This window comes from Ursus arctos, unplaced genomic scaffold, assembly GCF_023065955.2.
Source record: "Ursus arctos isolate Adak ecotype North America unplaced genomic scaffold, UrsArc2.0 scaffold_12, whole genome shotgun sequence".
Taxonomy (NCBI): Eukaryota; Metazoa; Chordata; class Mammalia; order Carnivora; family Ursidae; genus Ursus; species Ursus arctos.
In genome coordinates this window covers 50,858,412-50,883,965 of record NW_026622786.1, presented here as the reverse complement: position 1 = coordinate 50,883,965, position 25,554 = coordinate 50,858,412, and the positions used below count along the sequence as shown (strand labels likewise).

The 25,554-nt window shown below is 37.1% G+C and overlaps 1 protein-coding gene across 4 annotated transcripts; it reads right to left on the bottom strand.

Moving 5' to 3' along the window:
• Positions 1-8,166: 8,166 nt before the first annotated feature.
• SERBP1 (SERPINE1 mRNA binding protein 1) lies at positions 8,167-24,727 on the bottom strand. Of its 4 annotated transcripts, none has more exons than XM_026497850.4 (8): positions 23,670-24,727; positions 19,804-19,954; positions 18,789-18,929; positions 18,587-18,676; positions 17,925-17,999; positions 15,083-15,260; positions 11,704-11,877; positions 8,167-10,391 (listed from the first exon to the last, which is right to left on the bottom strand). In XM_026497850.4, the coding sequence occupies exons 1-8, from the start codon at positions 23,980-23,982 to the stop codon at positions 10,335-10,337; spliced, it is 1,179 nt and encodes a 392-aa protein (XP_026353635.1). In that variant the 5' UTR covers positions 23,983-24,727; the 3' UTR covers positions 8,167-10,334. The 4 variants fall into 4 exon arrangements, with proteins under 4 accessions (XP_026353635.1, XP_026353633.1, XP_026353634.1 ...); XM_026497848.3 differs by having other exon boundaries at positions 17,925-18,044; positions 23,670-24,110; XM_026497849.3 differs by having other exon boundaries at positions 17,925-18,044; positions 18,587-18,658; positions 23,670-24,110.
• Positions 24,728-25,554: the final 827 nt, after the last annotated feature.

Here is a 25,554-nt window from a genome sequence, read left to right as displayed (position 1 = left end):
TTGTTTTCCTAAAAAAGTAACAAAAACAAAAAAAAATTTAAAAAGACTTCCTTGACCTCTGAAGGCTCCTTTTATGACTGCTGAGGTCTCATCCCCTCAATGCTTCCCTAAGCATGATGTCCACACCACTTACTTCCTCTACTGGACTGTAAGACACGAAGGCAGGAACGATGGTAATCTGCTTCCCCAGCACCATGCCTGGTTCACAGTAGGCTGTCAATAAAAAGTAAGAACCATCACCTGCCACTGCTTTCACTTGTTCCTTCTGTACCAGAAGCCAGTCTAGCTGTGCCTGCTTCCTCTTTATTGGGACAACTGAGTTTGTATTCTTCATTCCCAACATTCTACCCTACTGTTCACGAACAACGTTGCTATAGAATACTTGTAGCAGTAGCTCTTATTTTGAAGACCTCTTTGAGCTTTAGCTGCTCACTCTGCCAGATAAAATATCCTCTTTTCATGAACAGCTGAGGACGGGTAACCTTGTTCTGCCCTTGCCAAGTAGTTTTCACAATCCCCTCATCCTGCAGATGCAGTCAAAATACCAAATCAGGTTGCCTCCTTTAACCAGGACTAGATGAGACTCATGAATATTCATACGCCCAGTTTTTATTACTCAGGAAAATTAGCTATGATTTTAATCCTCACTCCTTCTGTACATCCCAAAGCCCAGAAATCTCTGCTCCATTGAAACACATCAAATTCTCTAAGGCCTAAATACTACAAATAGAGTCCAAGTTCACTCTAAGTGGATTCATGGGAATCTTCACCACTAATTCTTGTGTACAGATCCTTATCTTAAATTGCCCCTTGAAAGGGCCCTCTTTCCCAGAAGCCAGAGATTCTATTTCCTGGGCCTCTGTCTTCTTTTTTGGCAATAAAGTCTAACTAGTGTTATCTAGTTCTTTCCCCTTTACTGACTTTTCCCTTCCATTCTGTCCTAATTTCTCAGCTTCCATTAATAGCCCACAGCTGCAACTCACCAATGCCCTGAGGCCAGTGAAAGACATGCCAAGCTAGGCACATTCTATTCTAGTCAATCCCTTCTGTGTGATTCTTGGTTTTTCTCCATTAGCCTTTTTTTCCTTCATCTGATAGTTGTGATCTGTTCCAATATTGCAGCTCAAACCCTCCAAAAGAACCCCACTTTTCTCTTCCCAATCTGAAGGACTCCTGGACATTCATATTATCCATCCTATGAAAGGCTGATAGGTGAACTCTGAAGTAAAATCACTTCTCTAGAATAAAGGTCTCTTCTTCCCACTAATAAAAGATAAGCAATTCAACAACTGGCTGTCAACGTAAAGGAGTCCGATCTTTACATCACAGCCTAGATAAGAATAAATCTCCAGTTAAAACTTTGCAAAACACATACACCAAATTAGATAAAAATATCTGCAATATATGCCCAAAATAACTTAGGTGCTCTTAAGAGATCAGTATAAAAGCCAACACTAAAGAAAAATGGACCGAGTCAACTCACAATACATGTAAACTGCCCAAGTAACATGAAAAAAACAATCACCTGTAATCAAAGAAATGAAAGTTAAATATCATTTTTCACTTATCAACTTAGCAAAATCAAGGGGAAAATTAGCCAGTATTAATCAGAGAATATGGTGCTCACAACCAGGAGTGTTAGCTGGCTCCTTTCTGGAGGCAGTTGGGCAGTAATATTCAGTAAAATTTGAGTAAGTAACTCCACTCCTAGCAATGTAGACTAAAGAAGAGTATAAATATCGTAAATTGGATAAAGGACTGATCACAGCATAGTTTAAAATGGAGAGGGGGCCTAAACGCCCTTCAGTAGGGACCTGCTTATATCATAATCCATATAATGAAACACTCAATTTCATGGAGTTTGAGTCTACCAGTTTTAGGACACACCATTACTTTATGTTCTGAGTAGGAAAAACTGCTAATTAAACTGTAATATTCCATCAATTTCTATGATGGACATTCCCCCACCATTTTAACATGCCTGAAATTGGAATGGATTTTAGAATTGCTGAAAAGCGTACTATACAGTCTTCATAAAAGTATAACAATATTTGACATGGAAATGGTCAGTTACAAAAGGCTGAATAGAATCATCTCACTCTTATAAAATCAATGCAAACACAAAAACAACGCAGGAAGAATATACACCAAAATGCTAGTGGTTATCTCCAGCCATAGGTTTTAAAATTACAGTTTTGCATTCTTTTCACCAAATACTCATTATTTTTATAACTGCATAAAGTTAATAAAATAAGAAGTATTACCAATTTCTTTCCGAAGACTTGAAACGGTGGATCTAGAGAGAGACCCTACCGAGCACTTTAAGCCCATGCCGCCTTCATCCTCCACCGTGTCTGGCACTTTCACTGACCAATAGTACTCCTGTCAGAGGGCATAGCAGAAAAGTAAAAAAGGCAAAGTAGATGACACGCTCGGTGAGGGTGGGGGTTGGAAATTTTAGGGTAATAATTTAAATGATGGATCTTGGAAATACTAAGTTTACATCACAAGCCAGTTTTTCCCAAACAGACATTTTAACAGGAATAATTATAACATCTAACAAAAGTCCTTAGTACATGCAGTTTTGAAGGGTGTAATGCAGTGCTCACTCTGACTACAGAGATGGGGAAACAGATACAAACTCGTAAGTCACATAACTAGTACTTGAAACTGGACAGTCTTGTTTCAGAGCATAAGCTTTACTCTGTAATTCCTTCCTATGCATGACTGCTCTACAAATTTACATCAGCTGGGGTTCTGACTGTAGTTGACTATAATTCCATAAAAATCTTTGATGTGTATTTTTACTAGGTAACCAAAAAATGGCATTTCCATACTTCTTAAGTTCTAGATTATTGGTTCTTGAGAAATCTACCTAAAACATGGTAAACCTTAAATGACCAGAAAAGATCTGGCACTCCTGAATTTGCAAACTTACCACCCAGCTATTCTAAATTCTATAATAGAAGGCACAGGTAGGAAAGGAAGTAACACTCCCAGTAAAGTCCATTATTTTAAGGAATTGGTAAACTGAGTATTTAAAGCTGTAAGTATATTATGCCTTTTAAATAGAAAAATAACCAGAGCTTTCTCTTAATTTCTCTTTAATACCTATTACCCCACCCAACTTACCTATTTTTTTCCACATACGAAGGCTTTCTTGGGGCTGCATTTGACTTAATTGTGTTGTGTATGTGAATTGCTGAAACATAAATGCCCTTCCTCCATTCTGTGGTAATTGGTTCTACATTTTGCTAGTGGTCATTTATTTACGGCAGCAAAACTATTCTTAAGTTGGTTCTGCTGAGATTTCAATCGCATCTCTAAGAGACAAACTTATTAAATGTGCTGTCATGTGTTCCCTTTAAAAGTCAATTCACGCCTCTTTTTAATTTCCACAAATTTAAATAATTCTTCCATAAGAGACCCCCTTGCCCTAGGCAAAAGAATGTTAGGTGAGGTTCAAAATACCCTTCCTTGTCAATTTCAGACATTTGATTACCTGTAAGTTAATAATAGGACCCCAAAGGAATACTGTAGTAACTATTAGGGAGTTTCTCGGAGAATAAACTGTTCTCAAAAGCCCTGAATTGTCACTGATCAGTCCTGAACACCCCAAAGCAGGATACTTTTACTAGTTCAAAAAACTGCGAAAGCATTCTTTTAATGTCAGATGAAAACCCCTAACCATAAGACACTTGTTTTTTATGAAAGAAAATCTCAATTTACCAGCTAAAATGGCAATCATAGCAGACAATGTGGCCTATGTTAGGCTGAGGGCACATTTCTTGTGCCACCTAAACTAAGGAGCCTGGCGATTCCATCCCCAGTCCTCCCCAAACAAAAACTCTCAAGGTGAAAGTAGGGTGTTGCAAGATTTTAGAAACAGAAATCTTACTTTATTCCATCACAGAGAGTAAAAAGATCATCTGCCATCTTTCCACAACACTGTATAAAATACTTTTTCTAAAAGTTTTCTCCTTATAATTACAACTTCATTATGACTAGATTCCTTTGGATTCCTATACACTCCCTTTAGTTTACCCCTCCTGGTCTATGACAGGGTCGATTTCAAAGCAGCTGCAAAGAGTTTTTAGAAAACACTCACTTTGACCTGCTTGCAACTGACTAAAATTAACTTGCAAGGATAATTAAGAAAGTCATTTCTCCAGCTACAGATGCAATCTTCAAATCAATTCAGATTTCTTTCCTCTAAAAATCTGCAGTTATTTTTAAAGTCTAATAACTCTTAAGTAGCAAGACTGATGATCCTGAAAAAAAAGGGGAACATCCTTGCCCTCCTGTAACTGGGATGTGCTTATTTCAGTTCTTCAATTAACAAACAATATATTGGCAATTTTCTCTAAATAAATCTGGCCCATTTTCTCCTGAAGGGAACATATTCTGAGGATTATTTCACTTAGCATTACACACCATCTAAACCCCTTCTCTACTTCAGTCAACATGACTTCCAAGAGTTCTACCATGACCCAAGAAGTGTGTGTGTAAGCATGTGGAAGGCCAATCTGTTAAAAACTTCGGTTTACTGGGTTTTGTTAATACAGTGACTAAATGCCACTCAATCTTCAAGGGATACCATTATGAATAAAATATACCTGCTCAATTATGCTGATTTCCATCCTAGTGACCAGTAACAGGTCTTAAGAGTACCTTTATCCAATCCATTCTTCTCATGCACTCTTCAGCTCTTTAGACTTTAGCACTTAAGTAAAACCTTGGTAACTATGTACCATAAAATCATGCTGGAACAAAATTATCTAGTTTTTGTTAAAGTTCTTCCTTTACTGGAAAAAAAAATAGTGTGGAAGCTTCACTGAAAATTCAGAATTTATAGGTAAAAGACAAACCAACTCTCTCTCTCTAAACAGAAAAGTATGTTTAGTTCAATTCACCAATCATGAAGCCTAAACATTTTCAGCCATGAAACTGGAAGTTGGCGGGATGGGTGGGTGGCGACAACTACCATCTTCTTTGATGTGTTTAGTCATCAATTTCCACAACCACCTCTGGCAGTCTGAGCACTCTGTGTGGCTGCCAAACAAAGCAACATTTCACTATGGATTATTACACCCAAGTGTGAAACAAAGAATTCAACAGGTTTCCAAAACAAAGTTTTTGACATTATTCATCAGATAATAAATTTTAGGCCCAAGGTAACAAAACTCCATGCGGTCAAACGTAGAGAACCACGTTCAGGTAGACCACTATATTTATAAAGAATCTTCATGCTAGATAGATGAAAACCAGTGCCATTTCTTCAAATTAAGACAACTCTTTAAGTCCTATAATCTTTAAATCATCAGTCACAACTGCAATCGAGGTTAATATAATCAATACTGTCAGTTCACCAAGTATCAAAATCCTGAATATTAACTAGCCCTTTGCTCTCCACATTTCTATACCAATAACACTTTATGCATCTATTTAAGAAATAAAGCCATATCAAGAGCAACTCTCCCAACACCGGGTATCAGTTATCCAAAATAGGTTTAAGAAATCCATAATTCATCAGAATTATCAGATATTAGTAATCACCTGGTTTCTTTTATGTCTTCCAAGCACAAAGCTTAGCATACACATAAGCATACTAGGAACTACCACACCCTGCCAAATAGGCGGCAAAAGGGACAATGTTACTAATTTAAAACACTTAAGTACCTACATAATTAACACCTCAAACAAAAACATAATTTGGTAATTTCCTAACTTGTATGGGTCGTTTTTCATCTTTTCTTTCCATTTAGAAACGCACAATTGACTCCTAGTTATTTGTGAGATAATCAATGGCACAAAAACTAAATTCTGCCCAAATGAATATTCTCCTAAGCTCTGAGAAATGCAGTCATCAAGAAGCCAGTCCCAGCTCAACCTATGGGGTTAATTAAGACATTTGTTGCTCAGCATCGGGCTCCCTGCTCAGCGGGAAGCCTGCTTCTCCCTCTCCCACTCTCCCTGCTGGTGTTCCCTCTCTCGCTGTGTCTCTGTCCAATAAATAAATAAAATCTTTAAAAAAAAAAACAAAACAGACATTTGTTTTCTCACCTATACGAAATGTTCACAACTCTCACCTCATGGGAAAAACCAGTTAGAACAGTTTAGCACTGACAAAGTCTAATATATAACGCTGAACATAAAACATTAAACTGTAATCACGGCATTAAGCGTACTCTTACAGCAAATTTATACTTTCCTAAGTTTTCAGTTACAAGTTATATAATCTTTTTTAAACTAACAAGACCATCTTTACTAGAGGCTACCAGATATCTTGCCCTTCTTCTGACTATAGAAGAGGTATTTTAATATACTTCTAACTTCACAACTTCCCATGGGGCAAGAGGATTTAATTTGTACCTAGAACTAAATTATCACTTAAAAGAACTCTTGTATGTTGACCTGGGAATGATAGCTTAAGATCAGGAGTCAACAAGTATTTTCTATAAAGGGACAGTTGTTTTATGATTTGTGTGCTACATCCATCTTTTGTATGGTAGTAATGGTTTTTTATCCTTTAAAAATGTGTAAGTATTCTTAGCTCATAAACTACAAAAGCAGGCCAAAGGCTGAAGTTTGGTGACTCCTAGCTTAGATATAGAACTTATTTAAACACTCATTTCCAATGCTATCTTCCTGAGGCCAAAATCGTGATAGCTTCAGTAATGCATCTTTATATCCTCATCATTTTCTGAAATTAAGTCTCTCATCCTTTAGACAATTTTTCTTTCCTTATATTCTTTGATTTAGTGATTCCTCTCAGCCTTAAACAGGCTTACTTCAATCAGTCCTTGAACATCATCTCTATTTAACCTAAAAATCAAGTGGGATTTTCAATGTGAGAGAATGTGTTTATGGTAATCCTAGACTGAGCAAAAAGAAACCACCCAAAATCCTAAAAGCTGCCAGTCAATATAATCTTAATGCTAAAACTTCGACAATTTTGCAAATCACATCGATAGATTAGTTCACTAATTACTAGGTCTGAAAATTTGTTAAGATCATTTTACAACTTGTCACTATTCTGTAAAGTGTACCACTAACCACACTCTGGGCTTTCTCCAGTTAACTTGGAGATGTGGCTTTTTAGACTCACTAAACACAGGTTAATTTCAGAATTAAAAATGTATGGGTTAAAATCTAAGTATTAATTTACTTTCTTTAGAAAATACAATTTAAATGTACCTGAGAGCTCTAGATTTTGCAAACCAGTTACTTCAAAGTTGGGACAGACGGCCATGAATACACCTGATATAATCTTACCTTGAAGTCAGTATCATTCAGGTTCCAGCAGCTTCACACTTGTTTTTTAACCTTTTAATATTTGTTGGTTCCTTCTACATAACACTAGTGCTCTTAAAGATGTATTTTAAATATCCAATACATAATATTTAGACTTTGTATGCAACTCCCTAATGGCACAAAATTTTCCTATTTCAGTGCAATGACCTCTTAGAAAAATAATAAAATCAGAATGAGTACTTAATACTCTCCTTCCAAACCCATAGCTAGAAATAAGCCCCAAGTATATTTACAACCCTGGAGATGATGTGTCATGCTTCCATGTTTAAAATAAAACTGAGTAAATTAACTAGATATGTAATACCTACTGCACATTTTAAAATTTCTCCTAATTCCACACAGGTCTCCAAAAACTACTGAACTAAAAAAATAAACTAGATTCCAATTATTTCAATGCAAGTTGAAAATGTCTTAATAAAAGTATCAACTCTGGCATTATTCCCATGTAATCAAGATATATGCTCATTAAACATTAAATCAGCCACCACTATTATTTAGAGATCTGTATTAAGGGATTTTTTAAGTATTATATCATTTGTTTAAAAAAAGAATGGCATTCAGTATGGTTAACCTTCACACTCAAAATGTGATTTGCTAAAAGAAATGCCAGTTGCCATGTCAGTCCTTGAAATTCATTTTACAAGTTAAAATTTCAACTTTCTAATTGTAGTAGGTTTTATCCCTTCCAAATGTGATCCAACGTCCTCATAACAAAAACCCCACATACACAAAATCTAAATCTAAGGGGGAAAATATGAAATATGATCATTATCTTATGGGTACACACACAGGCCAGAAAACACGTGACGATAAATGGGCTCCTATTTGATTGTTTTCATGACTTTTAAGAAGTGAGCATGAAAATAAAATCTTTATTTTCAGTTATTACCCACCAATAAGAGAAAGTTAGGTTCACAGTTTTAGCTCTTTTAACACAAAGTGAACTAGGAGGCAAATTTTACATCCATCAGATACAACTAATGGACCAACTTTTTAAAGTCAGGCTATCTTGAAAGCTTGCAACATACCAGATATTGCTGTATTCTCTAGTGACAGAATGCCAGCAATGGCTGACACTAAGTAGAACTTGTGAAGTGTTTTTAATAGGAGGTGTTTTCTATATGTTGCTAAAAATTAAGAGGTTTATAAACATGTTACATGTCCAGAAACAAGTTAAGATACTTGGAAGTCTAACCACAATGATTTCGGAGCGTGTATGTTGCAATCTCAAGAGGGGTCAATAGTCCATATGGACTAAATTAATACTTGCCTCTGGGTAGCAGGTATGTTTGTAAATATAAAATTATATTAGACATTAGCACCAGTGCAGAACATGCTCAGCATCATAAGATCCAAAACACCAGCACAGAAGTTTATCCATCATTAAAAACCAATTACCTCCTTCCTAAGATGTCAAACTAGCAGGTAACTAGATTAATGAATCTAATCCAAATGAATAACTCTCATACTGTACAATCTCTTTTAGAAGTATACGGGAGAATGAGTCAGCTAAATAGAAGACATTTTATGATTTAAGATCTTCAATATTTCAAAACTGGACTTACCATACAACAGGTAGAAAATACTGAGTGACAAAAGATCTTTGATACTATACATGAAAATTCCTTTCCTGTTTACTAATAAATGTGGCGTAAGATTTAAAAAAAAAAAGATCCTAGAAAATCTGTTGATAATTCTCTCCAAGTATGTTTTAGTAAGTGGTGATGCTCCCATTCAAGGAATCCATTAACCTAATTTTCTAATGGAGGAAGAGGTAAAAATACTTATCACTTTCTGTGGAACAGTTATCTATCAACTTAAGACCAAAATTAACAGCAATACAGGAAATTCGGAAACAGTAAGATTTTTGGTTTATATTTCATGGACGGTGCTGCTGTTCCAACCTTATAAAGTAAAGCTGTCTGCTTTCCAAATTCCAAAAATTAACATACTCCCCCATCTTACCATACAAACCAGTGCCCTTTGGTTTCTTTAGAAAAAGGAAGGGTTAAAGGGTTGCTGATTATGGAAGAACAATTTTGATTTGGGACCTTCCATACACACAAATCATACTGAGTGGCCAGACGCTTATTTTACAGAACAGTTTAAGTATTACGCAGCAGCCAAATCAACTTGTTCCACCCACCCTTTGGAGGGGAAAAAACCCAACACCCATAAAACTACTTCACTTGATAGGATGTGTATCAACAATAAGTAGCTTAAACTTTCACCAATAAGGTGTCCAATATGGTTTTTAAAATGGGAAAGTCACACATTTTAAAAGTAAATATACTTGAAATTGTGAGTCAATTATAAATTTGAACCTAATGAACCATGCAGGAGCAAGGGTTAATAAACCAATGTGCTTTGAATTTGTTCAAGTACTGATATTTCTGTATATAAAGATTTAGCATATATAACAGCTATCATGAGAAGTGAAAAAGATTTTCCCCAGAAATGAAAATATTAAAACTAAGTTAAAATACATAAAGTAGTATTAGTATTCCACACAGCATAAAATTTGACAAATCAAAGTTTACATGACCCAGTTGACCATGTGTGAAAATGCAAAGCAGGTATTAAAACTGATATTATGTCCAATATTTAAAACCAGTTTGTAATTGGGAGAACATCTAAATCCTTAATTAAAAAACACAAATGAAGTGAAAGCTTTAAACTGGTACACACTGTTCACACCTATATTTCAAGTTTGGAAATGCATATTTGCAAGCAGCAATACAAAAGTATTCATGAAGAATGCATAATCTCTGAAAATTATGAAAACATCCCTGCTACCAATACATTTCTAAATACAAAACTGACTACCATATTGTTACTTCTGTGTAGCGAGAGAAGTTCATTTTCAAAACAGATAAAATTCAGTCTTTAGGTGTGAATGGTATGAATGACAGTCTTTTTTTTTTTTTTTTTAAATTCTTAAGTCGTTTGGGATCCTTAAGCATGCAAAACCTCAGATGGGAGGGTCCACAAAGGAACCAGGGTTGTCTTATGGCATCCAGTTAAGCCAGAGCTGGGAATGCCTCAGGGTCATCTACATCAGGAGCAGAAGCACTTGACTGAAAAAGAAACAAATCAAAATTAACAATTCTCAAATCTTGGATTGCCACTGTCTACATTTATACACATAACTTTAAAATACTAAGTAAAAATGTGTCAAAAATGTGCTTTACTGTTATGGATCAGAACAGGACTATAATTATTTGCAATGAGCCTTGTCCTGAATGTCCATCAAGAACTATTCCTTAATAACATCATGGGTTTAGTTTTCTAATAAATCACATAAGTAGATCCACATGGCATATGTATGTGGATTTGTTGTTTACTATTATTTTATTCTCCTCACTTGCTAAGAATGGCATCAGTTTGAAAGCAGGCTAAGAAACCTATTACATGATTCATTCATCAACATTAGAAAGGGACCGAACTGCTATTTATAGTCAAAGAATAACAACAAAAACGTATTGAAAGATCCATATACACAACATTGGCCTTTTAAAAAACCTGATGGCTCAGAGGAAGAAAAAGAAATCACCCCGTTATTACTGGCAACCATGAAATCTGTATTAAGCTACCACTATAATCGAACATCGACTCAAACGAGCAGGTAGGTCCCCAATTTACACATCAGGTGTTGAGAATTCAAGGACATCATTGTTTCCTAGCCAGACCACAAGAGACAATGAACTTACCTAACCCAAAGGTTACTGCTAATACTTTGAAATATCTAGTCATTAACAGCATATACTTTGGCATCAAATAGATCAGAATTCAAATTTATCAATTACTAGGGCTTCTATAAAAATATTTAAGAACTTGTTTGTGTCATACACATTGTACAAGGCATTAAATTATAAAAGTAGGACAAAAATGAACCCCAGCTCTCACACCGCAGTTAAAAAAAAAAAAAATCAAGAAAAAAGAGTGCCAATAACCATCCAGTTAGTGTCACACAATTATGGACACAAATGCTATACTGAGACCTAAAAAAGCAGCAGAGTCAAGGTAAAGGAAGCAAGTAGACCTCAGCCAAAGCCAAGAGTTAACCTGGTTCCCTGTACCTAAATTTCCTCTTCCGTAAAATGGGTACGTCAACGTAACAAAAAGAATTAAATGTCACAATACATAAAATAGTTAAACTAGCATGGCACCATGACCAGCACCTAGTACTCAATAAGCACCTAGTAAGTAACTCAATAAACAGTGATAACTTTACTAACAGAACTAATGTGCTTTAATTTCCTGAATTGTAAATATAATTTCTTGAAGGTCTATCTACTTTTTCCGTCTATCCCCAAAAGGACCTAAGGCACTGATTTACCAAAGAGGTCTTCAAATTACTTGAAAAAGTGAAAGAATTCTTAAAATTACCTTGTCAGTTCTGCTGCCACGGTTTGGACGTCCACCACGCCCACGGCCACCTCGTCCTCCCCTGCCACCACGTCCTGGGCGGCCAAGGTCTCCAAAATTGATCTCCAGCTGAGACGTTATATCATTTGCTGGCTTCCGGAAATGATGGTCCATAACCGAGTCTTCAGCGTGAGCCTAAAAATTTAAAAGCAGGCCATGGGGTTATTAATATGAAAGCAACACTGCAATATCTAAATACTGAGCTCTCTCTTAAAAAGACCAAAAGTCTAATCTGCACTTCATGTGAACAAATGTATCAACAAATGATAATAAAAAATATCAATGCCACTAAAGGTAACATAGAAGGCTTGGGGATCAGCTATAGTGATCTTAGAGGAAGACCTCCTTTCACTTCTCTTAATTTTAAAACTACAGTTGATATTGGCAAGTCTTGATGAGAGGTATATAATCAAACAACTCGAGTGGCTGGGCCCCATATGAAACCTACCGAATCATAGGAGTGAAGTCTGGTTAAGTACATTTTAAATATATCCTTCAGATTAGATTCCAATATGAACCTCTGATGAAGACTTTTGGATAGATGGCATATGAGGTTTCTACTGGTGATTAATACTGAATCACTTTTTAAGTTATAAAGAAAACTCTGGCTCTGTACTCTTCCAGGTGTGACTTGGGGAAAGAAATCATGTATAAACTTCTCAGAATGCTTTTCTGTTCATGTAACAACTATCCTGTGTTCTTCCCTACAAATTGGAGAACTAGATTCAAGTGAAACACAACTTTACATCAGGGAACCTTAAAAAGCTAAGCACAAATAAATGCAAGCCTTAAATATAGACAGGTAACCTTAAAGTCAAAATGTTTGTGAAATCCAGATCCTCCTCTGTATTTATAAATAAGGTACACCACCTACTCTGTAAAAAAACAATAAAGCCAGACAATTTTACACTGCTTAATTCCTAATTTCTTCCTGTATAGCTTAGGATAAATAGGTTTTAAAATCTTCTAGTTGGGGGGCGCCTGGGTGGCACAGCGGTTGGGCGTCTGCCTTCGGCTCAGGGCGTGATCCCGGCGTTGTGGGATCGAGCCCCACATCAGGCTCCTCCGCTGTGGGCCTGCTTCTTCCTCTCCCACTCCCCCTGCTTGTGTTCCCTCTCTCGCTGCCTGTCTCTATCTCTGTCGAATAAATAAATAAAATCTTTAAAAAAAAAAAAATCTTCTAGTTGGATACTTTTCTTACACTACTTTAAAGTATGTTTTAGTTTTCCTAAATACAGGTATAATCCTTTTCTGAAGAACAAACATTTTGTTCTAAATCTTGTTAACACTACACCTGTAACTATTCCTTAAATTACCAATAAATTTTGTATTTTTATCTATGTTCACCCCTTTAATTGTCTAATATCCAAATAAATGGTCATTCCTCAGTGCTAAGCCAACCTAATTTAAAGGCAGTAGAAAGTTCTTATTTTAAATTAATGTTTAAATGTAAATCCACAAAACCACTAGCAAAATCAATTATACATACTAATTGTTTAATTCTTAAACGTGTGCTATTGTAAGGCAACAATGTCAATTCATTAATTAGAACCATTTTATAAGTTTCTAGAGCGCAGAAGCAAAAACACCTAATTGAAACACCTCAAAGGTTTTACTACAGTAATATATAATACACATACAGTAATACAGAAAAAGTTTGGATGTTCAGGGGACATCCCTTTAAGGCAACAAATAAATCTGCGAAGTTGTTTTTTTTCCCCCCAGAGCAGTGAATGATAATCAGGAAAGAAGAGCTCTGGCTTCAGCCCTGTCAGTTTAACACCTTAATTCGGTTTTCTGTTTCTGAATTTCTTATTTTCTCTACTTCTTGTTTTGAGGATTAGGATATGTAAAAGAGAAAGAGTACTTAAATACACAACAAACCTGAAGACCTACACATATTCAAGGACAAGACCATTTATGCCAATAAGGTCAGCTTTAAACAAACAGCCACGTCACAAAGGCAACATGAATCCAAACTAAAGTGGCTTGATAATTAAAACATCCTGGTTTCAAAGTTATTCATAACCAATTTCACATTTTAATTTTCAAAAATTTCTAATCATATATATCAGTTTATATAATAATTACTTCTGAAAAGCTCAATGTAAAACTGTGATACCTAACGTGATGTCTACAAAATGCATAAAGAGACTTCAGGGAGATAAGAGACAAGAGAATTATGTAAAATATATCAGTATTTTGTGTATGTGTCTTGTTCTGAAGAAAAGTTCTGTCAAGACCCCAAAAAAGGTACATATAATTGTGTCAAAGATGCCTGAGTAAATCTTTTCCATATTAACCTAAGCAGTTTAATCAGCAGTACAAATTAACAGTCCCCCCAAGATGAACTGTGATGGTTTCTTTAATCAGGAATACTTTGTTAACCCAGATATACAACTTTATCTGAAAGAATTAAAAAAAATAAGCAAAAGCATTCAAATGAAGCAAAATTTTTTTTTTCCTACAGGACTTGGCACTTAAGACAATGTCCCCATTTATATTATTTTATGGAGTCAATGTTGTTTAAAAAAAAATCATCTCTAAACCTAGAATAATATTTAAGTCTCTTCAACCTTAATTTTATTTCAAAATGTTCCATGTTTGTTTCACAGCTATTTAAGAAAATTAACATGCAATATCTCATTGAATCTTATTACAGACTGCCTTAATAACATTTCAATTTAACTTTATGATTAAAATCTCATACTTGTACAAGCCCTAAATGATGTAGCAGTAAGCCATTCCTCTAACAACCTGCCCCAGGGATTGTTACCAAATCAAAAACCACCACCACCATGTCTTTCTCAAGTATTTTCATTAGTAAATTAATTTGCTAGTTCTTATAAGACATCAGTCCTCAAAAAGGATAGCATCATTCATTGAAAAATCTTGATCACTATAAATGACAAAGGCAGAGAGTTCGAAAAATTGAACACTGATGAAGCCACTCTTTTAGCTTAGGTTAAACCACATGAAAATGCAAACCTTTCAACTGATTCAGTTAGGCAAGATTTCTAAAAATATTATCACAACTTTGAAAAGACCTACTTTATTTCTAAAACACTAGTAATTGTATGATACACAACTGACTGCTTTCTAAAAAAAACAACAAAACCACCATATTAAATATATTGTGGATTGACTGAAGGACTACCTTTCTTGAAATATACAGTAATGCAGTTTTTCCTTTCTGAACAATTTATCTGCTCCAAATGCTCCCATGTAAAGCTTTTATCTTTTATCAACAGATTATCCATGTGATATTTTAAAACAGGAAGTACAAATACAATTCAATACAAATCTCAACATTTTCAAACACCACAAAACTTAATTTTACCTCTTCACTCTTTGACTTATGAAGAACAAATCCCTTCTTCCACTGCCCATCAGCACCTTCATTTGGTTTTCGGATATTAAATTCTACTTTTGCCCGATCCTTATTTTGAATAGCTTTCCACTCATCCAAAGTCATTTCTTTTGGACCCTCTTCCTTTACTTCTTCAACTTCGTTCTCCCTGTGAAAGCATATTTGTTTTATAGCTATTAAGGGGCTGATAAAATCGTAACTTATAAGGAAGAATAACTTCTTGGCTTGTTGGTAATCCCAGTCTTCTGTCACCCAATGCTTAACACATAACTTGGTGGAGGCTAGGAATTCAGTGCTTATTCAATTAGTGAAAGCATGGATAACTGAGAAATATACAATTCGAACTTCATGAACTATGAAATCAACTATCAGTAGTTAACAACCTTGAACTGTCTTTACCCAAAATACACACTTCTTAAAACTATACTGCTTTAAAACTGTACCCTTATGTGATTTAAGTATTTGACCTAGCTTCTCCTAAAACACTTTCAATTTCCGTAATTCTCCACGATATAGAACTTATTATTATAACAGAAATAAAAGCAGTCACCTAGGATGCCTGTGAACAACTAAAATTCATATTCTAGAATATGAAAGAACTGTTCCTCTCTTTATCAACTAACACTTAATGGCAAAATAATTTTAAAAGCCAAGTTTCCACAAATCCAGAATCCTGTATACTCCAAACCAGCCTGTATATGGACAGGAGAGACTGTGGTTTGACTAGTATTAGAACCCTCCACAAAACATATCAGTTTCAGTACTTAATACTAAATTAATTATTTCCAAATACAATTCTCAGGATATAGCTGTTATATAATACCCTTTTCCCTTTTTATAAAAACAAAGCATGGGCCTAGGAATCCATTATTTTAGTCTAATCTCAACTTGCAATTGTCACCAAACAAGTTGTTTGCTATTCTGGGAGCCCTGCTTCCTTCCAAAGATAGCAGGTGATTCAGTTAACCTTAGAGCTCAAATATCTCCCTTCCATGCTACTCCTCACTGTTTGACAAATCCTATCTTAAAACTGCCCATACCAAGTTTACATTTAATTATTGAGATCTTGGCTATCAATATCAAGTCCAACTCTGTCACTTTACAAATGGGAAAACTAAGGATCAAGAAAAGGTCCTAGTTATTTTCAAGTCACGACACAGCCAAGAATAGAACTTGGCATACCTTTACCACATCATGAAACCACACCTACCAAAGGTGGTTGTAAGAATCAAATGAAACAAAAAAGAAGTTCTGGGAACAATATATTAAGGGAGTTAATCAAAGTTCAGCCTGTGCTTAAATTTATACTTCCACATGCAAGGTATAATGCTATATTCAGATCCTCCCTACTCTGGAGTAAAACTAAAAACTGCTCTAATGTCAACCATCTTGATCTTCTTTAGCCCAAATATCCCCAGTTTCATTCTTGGGTCCTAAGAGAAGGATTTGTTTGCAACATGCTGTCAATACATCATTTCTTCTGATAAACAGTTTTCATCTTTGCAAATCACTCTTAAGGTCATTTAAACATGGGCTCTTTATTAAAGGAACAGTTCTGTTAGGAGTTGTGAAGTACTTCTGTTACTTTAAGGTTCATTTCAGTTGCTGATCATAATTTCATTGTGTACACTCAAAATTATGATTTCCTATTACCCCAAGTTCAACATATCACTTAACGACTGAGCCACCCAGGTGCCCCTCAAGTTCAACATATCACTTAATACCATGTATTTTTATCTACTCTAATACTAAATCAGTTATTATTCCTTCTTCCAACAAATCCATGGAATATGATACTATTACCAATAGTGGTCCACTATAGGAGCAATTCTGGGAGAAAAAGCAGAAAAGCATCCCTCCCTGACTGATTTAAATATGCTCTGGCTAAGAATTACAAACCCTAAATAACTGGTAATTTAAGACTCTAAGCCACAATCCTATAAGAAATGAACGGCATATAACTTCTGCTTGGGTTGATGGAAACTAGAGGAAGGCATTAAATTATTTCTACCAGCGTAACTTGTGGCTTTGCAATTCTTCCATCCTTGAATGAAAACTTCAAAACCAAATCTTACGCCTAAAAACTCAGAAAATGAAAAGGATTAAGAAAGCCAACTGAATTAATAACATATTCTGTTATTCTGTTATCTTGCTCTCCTCATACATTTTAAAACAAGCCAATAATGCCACGTTCCAAATCCTATGTTGACGGAAAAAGAAACTTCAGATGGAGAAATTTTAAAACGGTCACATTTTCTGGTTTTAAACGGTCTTAGAATAAAATTTATATAGTTGAGTCCAAATTACTTTGAACTCTGTGTTCTAAATACTATCTCTTCTGTCAACCATTTGGTCTAATTTTTAGAAACCCCCAACTTTAGCCTCCAATTCCCACCTATTCAATGTCTCTGGACAGCTATCATCACCAGGATTAGTCATTGTTTAACTTCTCTACCAAGTAAGGTATAGATAAGTAAAATGGAGGACATCTTATTCCTATTCTCCATTCTCACGTCAAATAGTTAATTTTTGTTCCTAAAGAGGTATTACTAAAATATGTTTTTTCCATTATCTTTTCAAAGACAACAATAATTTAAACTAGAAATAAGCATTTCTATTTTTCAAACCATTATAGCCCAATATATGAATGTGTAAAGCACTCTTCCAAATATTTACTATTTGAGGAATTCAGGTCCAAGTCTCCTGTCAAAAGCCATTAAATGCTAGCATTAAACCTGTATGTTATTTTCTCGGTAGAAACCCAAATTGCTTCCAGTGCTGTGGCATCACCACTATACATAAAACCACTTACTTATTTTCAGTGTCTGCAACTGGATGCTCTTCACCTTCAGGTGTTTCCTCAGTCACATTTGATTGATCCAAGTCACTGCAATTATAAGATATTTGTTTCTGAATGTATTTTGGGGACTCTCTAAGGAAAAAAGAAAAAGAAAAGCATCTAGGTCCATTTACATGTAGCTTAAAGATTCTTTATACAATTTTAAAATCTTCACATTCTAAGAGTCTTTTCTTACTAAATTTAGTTCCTAGTAGACCTCTGAGAAAATAATTTAAAAATGCATACTGATCCAAGTTATAGTTCACGTACTTTATTCAAAAAGTAGCAGGACAGAGTAGCTTGCTTTAAGACAAAGCTTTACCAGCCTATCAAATTTTTGTATGACCACAAGGGTCGATAGCTACGATAGGAACTATTAAAGACACACAGAAAATCAGAATACCCAAATGAAAAGAAAAACTGACATCACATGTATTTAAATATAGAAAAACTGGTCATGTGACATATTGTACTCAAACATATCCAACAAGATATTACAAGGAAGTAGCTGAGATGAGAGCATCTGTTCTTGTCCTAGGGACAAGTAAAGTATAATAGTTATGGATAAACTTTTAATAAAGCGTAAAAGCAATCTTATTTAAATATTACTTATTTTAAAAAATCAGAATACCAACGTTAATTCATCTTTGACAGTTCCCCAGTTGTGAGATCCGCTACCTCCACGTTTGTCCTCATGCTTCAGGCCACTGTAATGTGAAAAAGAACTAACAAAACTGAGTTAACATAATACTCTTTAATTCTAGAAATTCAAATTTTGTTTTATTAAAGAAGTAGATTCACATGTAAAATTATAATAAAAACCAATAAAAGACTTACGATCTATCACTTCCACTATGCCTATCAAATTCACGTTTGCCACGAGAATCAAATCCATCTCCTCGGCCCATTCCACGTCCACGGCCTCCTCGACCTCTTCCAAGACCACCACGGCCTCGGATAGGCCGGTCAATAATCGGTCTACAGCAAATAAAAAATATCATATACTTCCAAGGTTTCCAGGGGAAAAAAAGAAGGGAAATGCATCCAAATGCTCAAATGTAAAAACATATTTACTGGCTAATAATCCAATGGTTAATAAACACCTGTTTTAGAAAACTCAAAAACAGTCTACTTCTAAACACATAAAAGTACTCAGAACTAGGAAGCTCCCCCCAAACAAGAAATTTTTGCTTTCTCTAAAACTTTACTACTAGTACCTGTACTTTTTAAATGATTTATTCATATTATAATCCAGTAAAACCACACTACAGCTCACCAATATACTTCAAAATTAAAATAAACACATCTAACATGCATAATGAGTAAAAAAAACACACCTAACATGCATAATGTGAGTAATATGTTTTGCTATAAACAATTACCCAACAAGACTTTCCTGCTAACATCAGAGAAAGGAAACCAAGGAAAAGAAATTGTCCATCAATTCAACTGAAGTGTTTCATTACCAGAAATCCAAGACTGAACACTAAAAATTGTTACCAAAATGTTCATAGTAGAACAATGCATACACTCAGATATTTATTTCTCTGAAAAACATAAATGTACCAGCCAGACTGCTACCTGGCAAATTATGCCCAATTTATAGCTTTGTGTTAAAATATGACTACATAGGGGCGCCTGGGTGGCTCAGTCATTAAGCGTCTGCCTTCGGCTCAGGGCGTGATCCTGGAGTCCTGGGATCGAGCCCCACATCAGGCTCCTCTGCTGGGAGTCTGCTTCTTCCTCTCCCACTCCCCCTGCCTGTCTCTCTGTCAAATAAATAAATAAAATCTTTAAAAAAAAAAGACTATATAAACTGACAAAACATGAAGAGATTAAAAACAAATCTTGCCTATCAACTGAAAATTCTCCTCCTTCACCCTTTTCTTCAAGTGGCTTTTCAAATCGTCGTTCACGAGGTGGTCGCCTTTCTGGTCTCCTATCAATTATTTTCCCTTCACCCTGCAGCTGTTGATCAGGTCTTCTTCCAACACGTCTTATTCCTGAAATGATAAATAACCTGCATAAGCAAATTATTTTTGCAACACAAAAAAATTGGCAGACTACTGAAAGATCCCCCCCCAAAGCTGCTATTCTTTCAATCCAGTTAACTAGCACTTGCTGCTGAAAAAGGCAAAAACTGGGCACTTTTAAAAAATATAACAAAATACCTGAGAACTTGTTTCAAACTTCTATTTAGTTCGCCAAATTATGCCTCCCCCACACTCAGGTAAACCTGAGCAGTCTCTGTACCTGACTTGAAAGTCATCTGGGTAGCCATCATTCCTCTCACTTTTCAAGATGCCAGTCTCATAATGTAAAATTCTAACTTTTAAGAAATTTTAGGCATGGTACATTTTGGCTTTAAAGATACCAAAAAAGATTAACACCAGTAGCCATTCATTAATAATACCCAAGCAAATCAACACACTCACCAGATAAGGACCCTCAGAAAAACAGTGAAGACCGCACTATTTTATATGATCTGGAGGAAATAAAACTATAGTAAAAAGTAGAGTGACAGTTCTATAAATTACAAAACTGAAAGGAAACAAACAGCATTGAGAATTACATCTCCATTGTTTCAAACAACCAATTAACCAGAAAAAAGTACTGTTTTCTTATTATTTTTATGTGTGTTCACATATGTATCCATCCATATCCATACATACAAAACCACACAGACTAAAAAAATATACTGCTATGCAACCACTAGGCAATAGTCCAGTTGTTTTATTATAAATGGAGAGTTTTTTTTTTTTTTTGCCTTAACAGGTATCTTTGTTTCCAAAGGATCTTTAAAAACCACACACACACACACACACACACACACACACACACGGACCCCTTTAAAAACAGTATTTAATAGAAACTTGTGGCACTAAGTGATGGCTGAAGCATTTACTGATTTCCCCCTGTATTACTTTTTTCCTGTTAGTGTCTGAGGCCCACAAAGGCAACCAGTATGCATTATTGGCCTTAAGGATAAGTAGATACATTCATGACTGTATAATTTCAGGTATGCTCTAATTCCTAAACCGTAAGTTCTGACAAAGTTAAAAAAAAAAAAAAAAGACCGAGGAATTGGTTTTATAACAAGATCTTAAGTTGATTCACTGATTCTAAGGAAGTGACCCACCACCAGGATACATCCCATCATTCGACTGCTTGTAACTGAAGTCAAATGGTAAATACCAAACTCTTAAATGAAATTTTAAGGTCCATTCCACATAAACTCTCAGGACCGACCACAAATGTTAAATCTTTAGGCATCTTAAACAAATGCTGTCACAGGTATAGTGTACTGGGGTGGAGCTATGGAACCGGTCCTTACAATAATGATATCCAAGCCAAACACACCCAAGTGAACAATGGCTTCCTTCCCCACCCAATATTCATTATTATGCTTACAGAACCTAAAAAATTTACTAAATAAATTCACCCAATAACTGACATTTAAAAATTCAAGCTTCTCTTAATCTATTTACCTGTACTTGCAAACTCACTAGATTTCAGGCTTTCAATAAAAAAATTAAAAAACACCTTGTAGTCTACACTTAAGTGATGTTCTGAAGTGTCAGTTCTCAAATTCTTCAAATGGACAAAACACAAGCTACAAAACTCCTATTAATATTAAATACGTATATCTAAGGTATGTCTAGTATTTGCCAGCACCTATATCTAAAGGCAAAGAACACATCACCAGGTAGCAATTCTTTCCACTACAAGAGGTAGGGAGACTTTTTACAGTCTATCCGTCTCCAAAGCCCAGACCATCAAATGACAGGTAGCAGGATCTGAAAATGAAATTTTTTTTTTCATTCAACACTTTTCCTGTATTTAAAAGCTTATGCTTTATGCTATTTAAGGTTAAGAGTGCTTTGTATTGCTGATCTAAGGAAGATGGTGACAGGTAATATGGAAGTTTTCCAAAGGGAAAAGTACTGAATGGTGAACTTTGTCCTGGTTATAAATTTATGAAAGAATTCCTCATCTTTAACAACTTAAAATACTAGGTTCCAGGTTAAAAGCTTACCTCCTCAAAGATGGGCTTTATGATCAAAACAACCGCGGCTTAAACCAGGCTTCATGCTTTGAGCATTCAAAATGGGTGAAACACATCTACCTGGTACACTTTAGATTTATGTATTAGACTCAATTTTTTTCATGCACTTTTTTTCATTAGTGAGATCAAGGAGGTAAACCTGAGCAAAAATAATAAATAACACAGGCCTGTGTTCCTTAACGCGGAAATTAAATAATTATTCAACCGAGCTACCGGTTGCTTCAAAACTTTGATGACTGAATAGATATTTGGTCTAAACGATGTACACAGGGCTTTCCAACACTCCAACTTGTGCTTCTCCCCAACCTGTAATTTTAATACAAGAATTCTTTTGTTTTATTCACCACATAGGTTCTTCATTCCAACCATCACAGAAGTTCTGCATCAAAAAAAAAAAACACAAAAACAAAAACCTAAACTAAAACCTAACACAACTGCTGTGATTTTTAAAATTAGTTGAATGCTACGGAATTCAACTAAAACTAATGAGAAACAACTTCTTTCAGGAGCACGTGGCAATAAAGGGTAATTTCAACTTTCAACATAAAAAGGCAACTTTAAAGATCCAGAGCTTAGATCCTACACCTACTTGCTACTGATCACGTACACTTTTTATCCTCAACTGTTTTGCTTTTTCGCCCACCAAAGAGGACAAAACACTAATTAGAAAATGCAAAAAAAACCAACCTCAAGACAATCCTGTGAAGTTTACAGTGACCTCTGGAAGCAACTATTACCCGCCAATGAATCCCGACCATGCTTCACGCACATGTGGAGAAAAAGCTACAGACTCAAAAAAGAGCTCTGCTGTGGCTAAAGTTGTGACAGCCTCTGCACTCAATTCAACACGAGGCCCAGGCCGGGCCACCATATGAAATATTAAGTGCGGGGGGGGGGGGGTGCCGGGAGAGAGGACAAGCCTCAGAATTTCCTGCAATAACCAGTCTTCGTTCACAATTCCCGCTTCTGCTTACCACAGTGTAACCAAATTTCTCTTCTCAAAAGCTTAATTCACTCCAGCAAGTTAGTGGTTTTTAATAGTTGAAGTGATGAGGAGGGACAATAAGGCACATGTGGCACCCGAAACAGTAGCTCACTCCACAGAACCTAGAACTGGCTCAGGTGCAAACTCCGACCTCCAGCTTTTCACTGGGGGTACTCCGCGCCATCGTGGGACAAGATGGCAGGAGAGAAGCCAACCGCACCCCAAAGCAGCACGCCGAGGGAGAGCTCTGAGCAGGAAGAAGCTGTGGACCCCACGCTTCCCCCTAACTACAAAAGCTTAAGTGGCCAGCTTCCCCGAACCTCGGTCCATGCGCTTGCCCGCCAAGGAATCCGGCGGGAAGGCAACAACCTCCCACGATCGCGAACACGCTCGCGGAGCAGCTTATCTCTGGAGCACGCTCCGCGCCTCAGAAACAGAGGCGGGAAGGGGGTGGCTCCACGATCCTTGCAGGTGGTTTCAACTTGGGGCTACCACGCTCCCAGCCACCTTCGTGGGACCTGGCTTTTGTCGTGCGGGGGAAAACGTGAGGAAATCGGCGGCAAAGTCTCCCGCGGACACTCGAAACTCCAGAAGCAAGTACTAGCCTTAAGTCCCCTCGCTCCTTCCCTCCATCCCGGGTCTCCTCCACCTTCTACCACAGCTTTACCTTCTTTCTTAAGCGCCACGGGCGGCTGCGTCTCCTCTTTCTTGTCAACCACGCCAACGTTGGGGGGCAGCGGGTTCTTGCGGTCTTTCTGGGACTCTTTACGCAGCTGTTTGCCTGCCGCGTTGGAGTTGGTCTGGGCTGCGGCCTGAGCTGCGCTCTTGGCCCCAGGGCCCCCAACGCCGCCCCCGCCGGCTTCTTTTTTCTTGTTCTCTGCTGCCTTCAACACCTCAAAGGGGTCCGATTCGTCGTCAAATAACTGGTCGAATCGGTTGGTGACCACGCAGCCGAAGCCTTCCTGTAAATGCCCAGGCATGATGGTGGCTCGCCGGCGCGTTCCTCCACGGATTGCAGCGGGCCGCGCCGAGCCAAGAGCGCCTGCTTCAGCTCTTCCCACAAGATGGCCGGGCCGAGAGAGGGGGGCCGTCTTCTCTTCCGGCGCCAGGCACACATCCGGGAGCAGCCAGCTCCGCACGGCACTATGGGGTATGTAGGCCAGAGTCGCTTCTCCTGAGGCGACTCCCAGGGCGAAGACTACAATTCCCAGAATGCATGGCGTGACAACTCTTCGCGCGCGCCTAAGAGGCGGGACCTCACGGAGGGCGTGGAGCGTGCGAGCTGAGGGCGGGGAAGCGCGGAGGTGGGCGGAGTTCTGCCACCTGCTCTTGCCACCCTTAAACTCTCTGGGTCTCGAGCGGCGCTGCAAACAGGAAAACGTGAGGGCGTTTTTTCGCTCTCGAAAGTTCTCTGTCTTTGGTTTTACTCACCCCGCCTCTGTCCCTGGACTAACTTTCCCCACCTCCCGGGGAAGGTCAAGGTGATTCTAGATTTTACAACTGGGGCTCGCAAACTTCCAGGGCTGGGAGGGTTGCTGAGGTACCTCACTGGCCTCCCGAAGGCACGTCCCGATTCCAAGTTCCAAATCCCTAGCTGCTCAGGTGCTGGAGTCGCCTTCTTGCACCGCCAATAATGAATCGAGACTCTTCTGTTTAATGTGAGGAGGAATACGCTTTCTCTCGCGGGGACACAAACTCGGTTAGAATTAATCAAAAAGACAAGTTGAACTATCGCAGTGGAGTGTTGCGCGCGTTTCCTGAGTGTTGCGATGGGTGTTTTAATTGCTGTTAACTCCTAACAGTGCAGCACTAGCTAGACACTGGGCAAGCCTCGAAAAGCACTGTTTGTACATTTTCTGAAGTCTGTCTGTTGTCCTTTAGTGTCCGGCAAGTTAAGGATTAGGTATTAGTAAAATGTGCTCAAGAAATAGTATTTTAAAGTATCCGGGTGTGCAGGGTGCTGAGAGATGCAGTGAGGGGAGGAAAATATGTCAGCAAATTAATTGCCATTACTAAAAGCATTGATATTAGTTGAGAATATTAAGATCCGTTAAGGTAACAGATGTCAGTGCGCAAACATATTTGGTAACACTCTTAAGTGTTTAAATATATCACCATAATTTTTCAACCTTTTCCCATTTACACAAAATAGAAAATGCAACTCTATGTTCCAGGTGCTATGAATAACCTTAATTTTCAACAACAACTTGGTAGGTAGGTAGTTTCCTCTTTTCACAGCTGATTAAACCATTCCAGAGGCGAAATGAGTTACCAAGTTCACACCTCTTTAAGTGCTAATGCCAGGAGGTAACCCAGTCTTCTAACTCCACAGTGAGTCTGTTGGCATTAACCTTTAAATCCAAACTCTGCCTTCTGATAGAAGTCAGTCCATTATTAATTAATTTCCAATCTTTAATAAGATTTAAATATTGTGGCATGTCAGACAGGGTATGTAAACATGGCTGACTCTAATCTTATCAATTTCTGAGCAGATTTTAAATCAATTCCTTAACAGGGAAAGTAAAAGAGTCATAGTTCAGGCATGCGGCAGC

Excerpts from the sequence above, each read along its gene's own strand:
- SERBP1 (XM_026497848.3), bottom strand. The coding sequence starts at position 23,982 with ATGCCTGGGCATTTACAGGAAGGCTTCGGCTGCGTGGTCACCAACCGA. Across the intron at positions 19,955-23,669 it reads CGTGGCGCTTAAGAAAGAAG|GAATAAGACGTGTTGGAAGA; the intron begins GTAAAGCTGTGG and ends TTATCATTTCAG. Across the intron at positions 15,261-17,924 it reads GTTGCAGACACTGAAAATAA|GGAGAACGAAGTTGAAGAAG; the intron begins GTAAGTGGTTTT and ends ATGCTTTCACAG.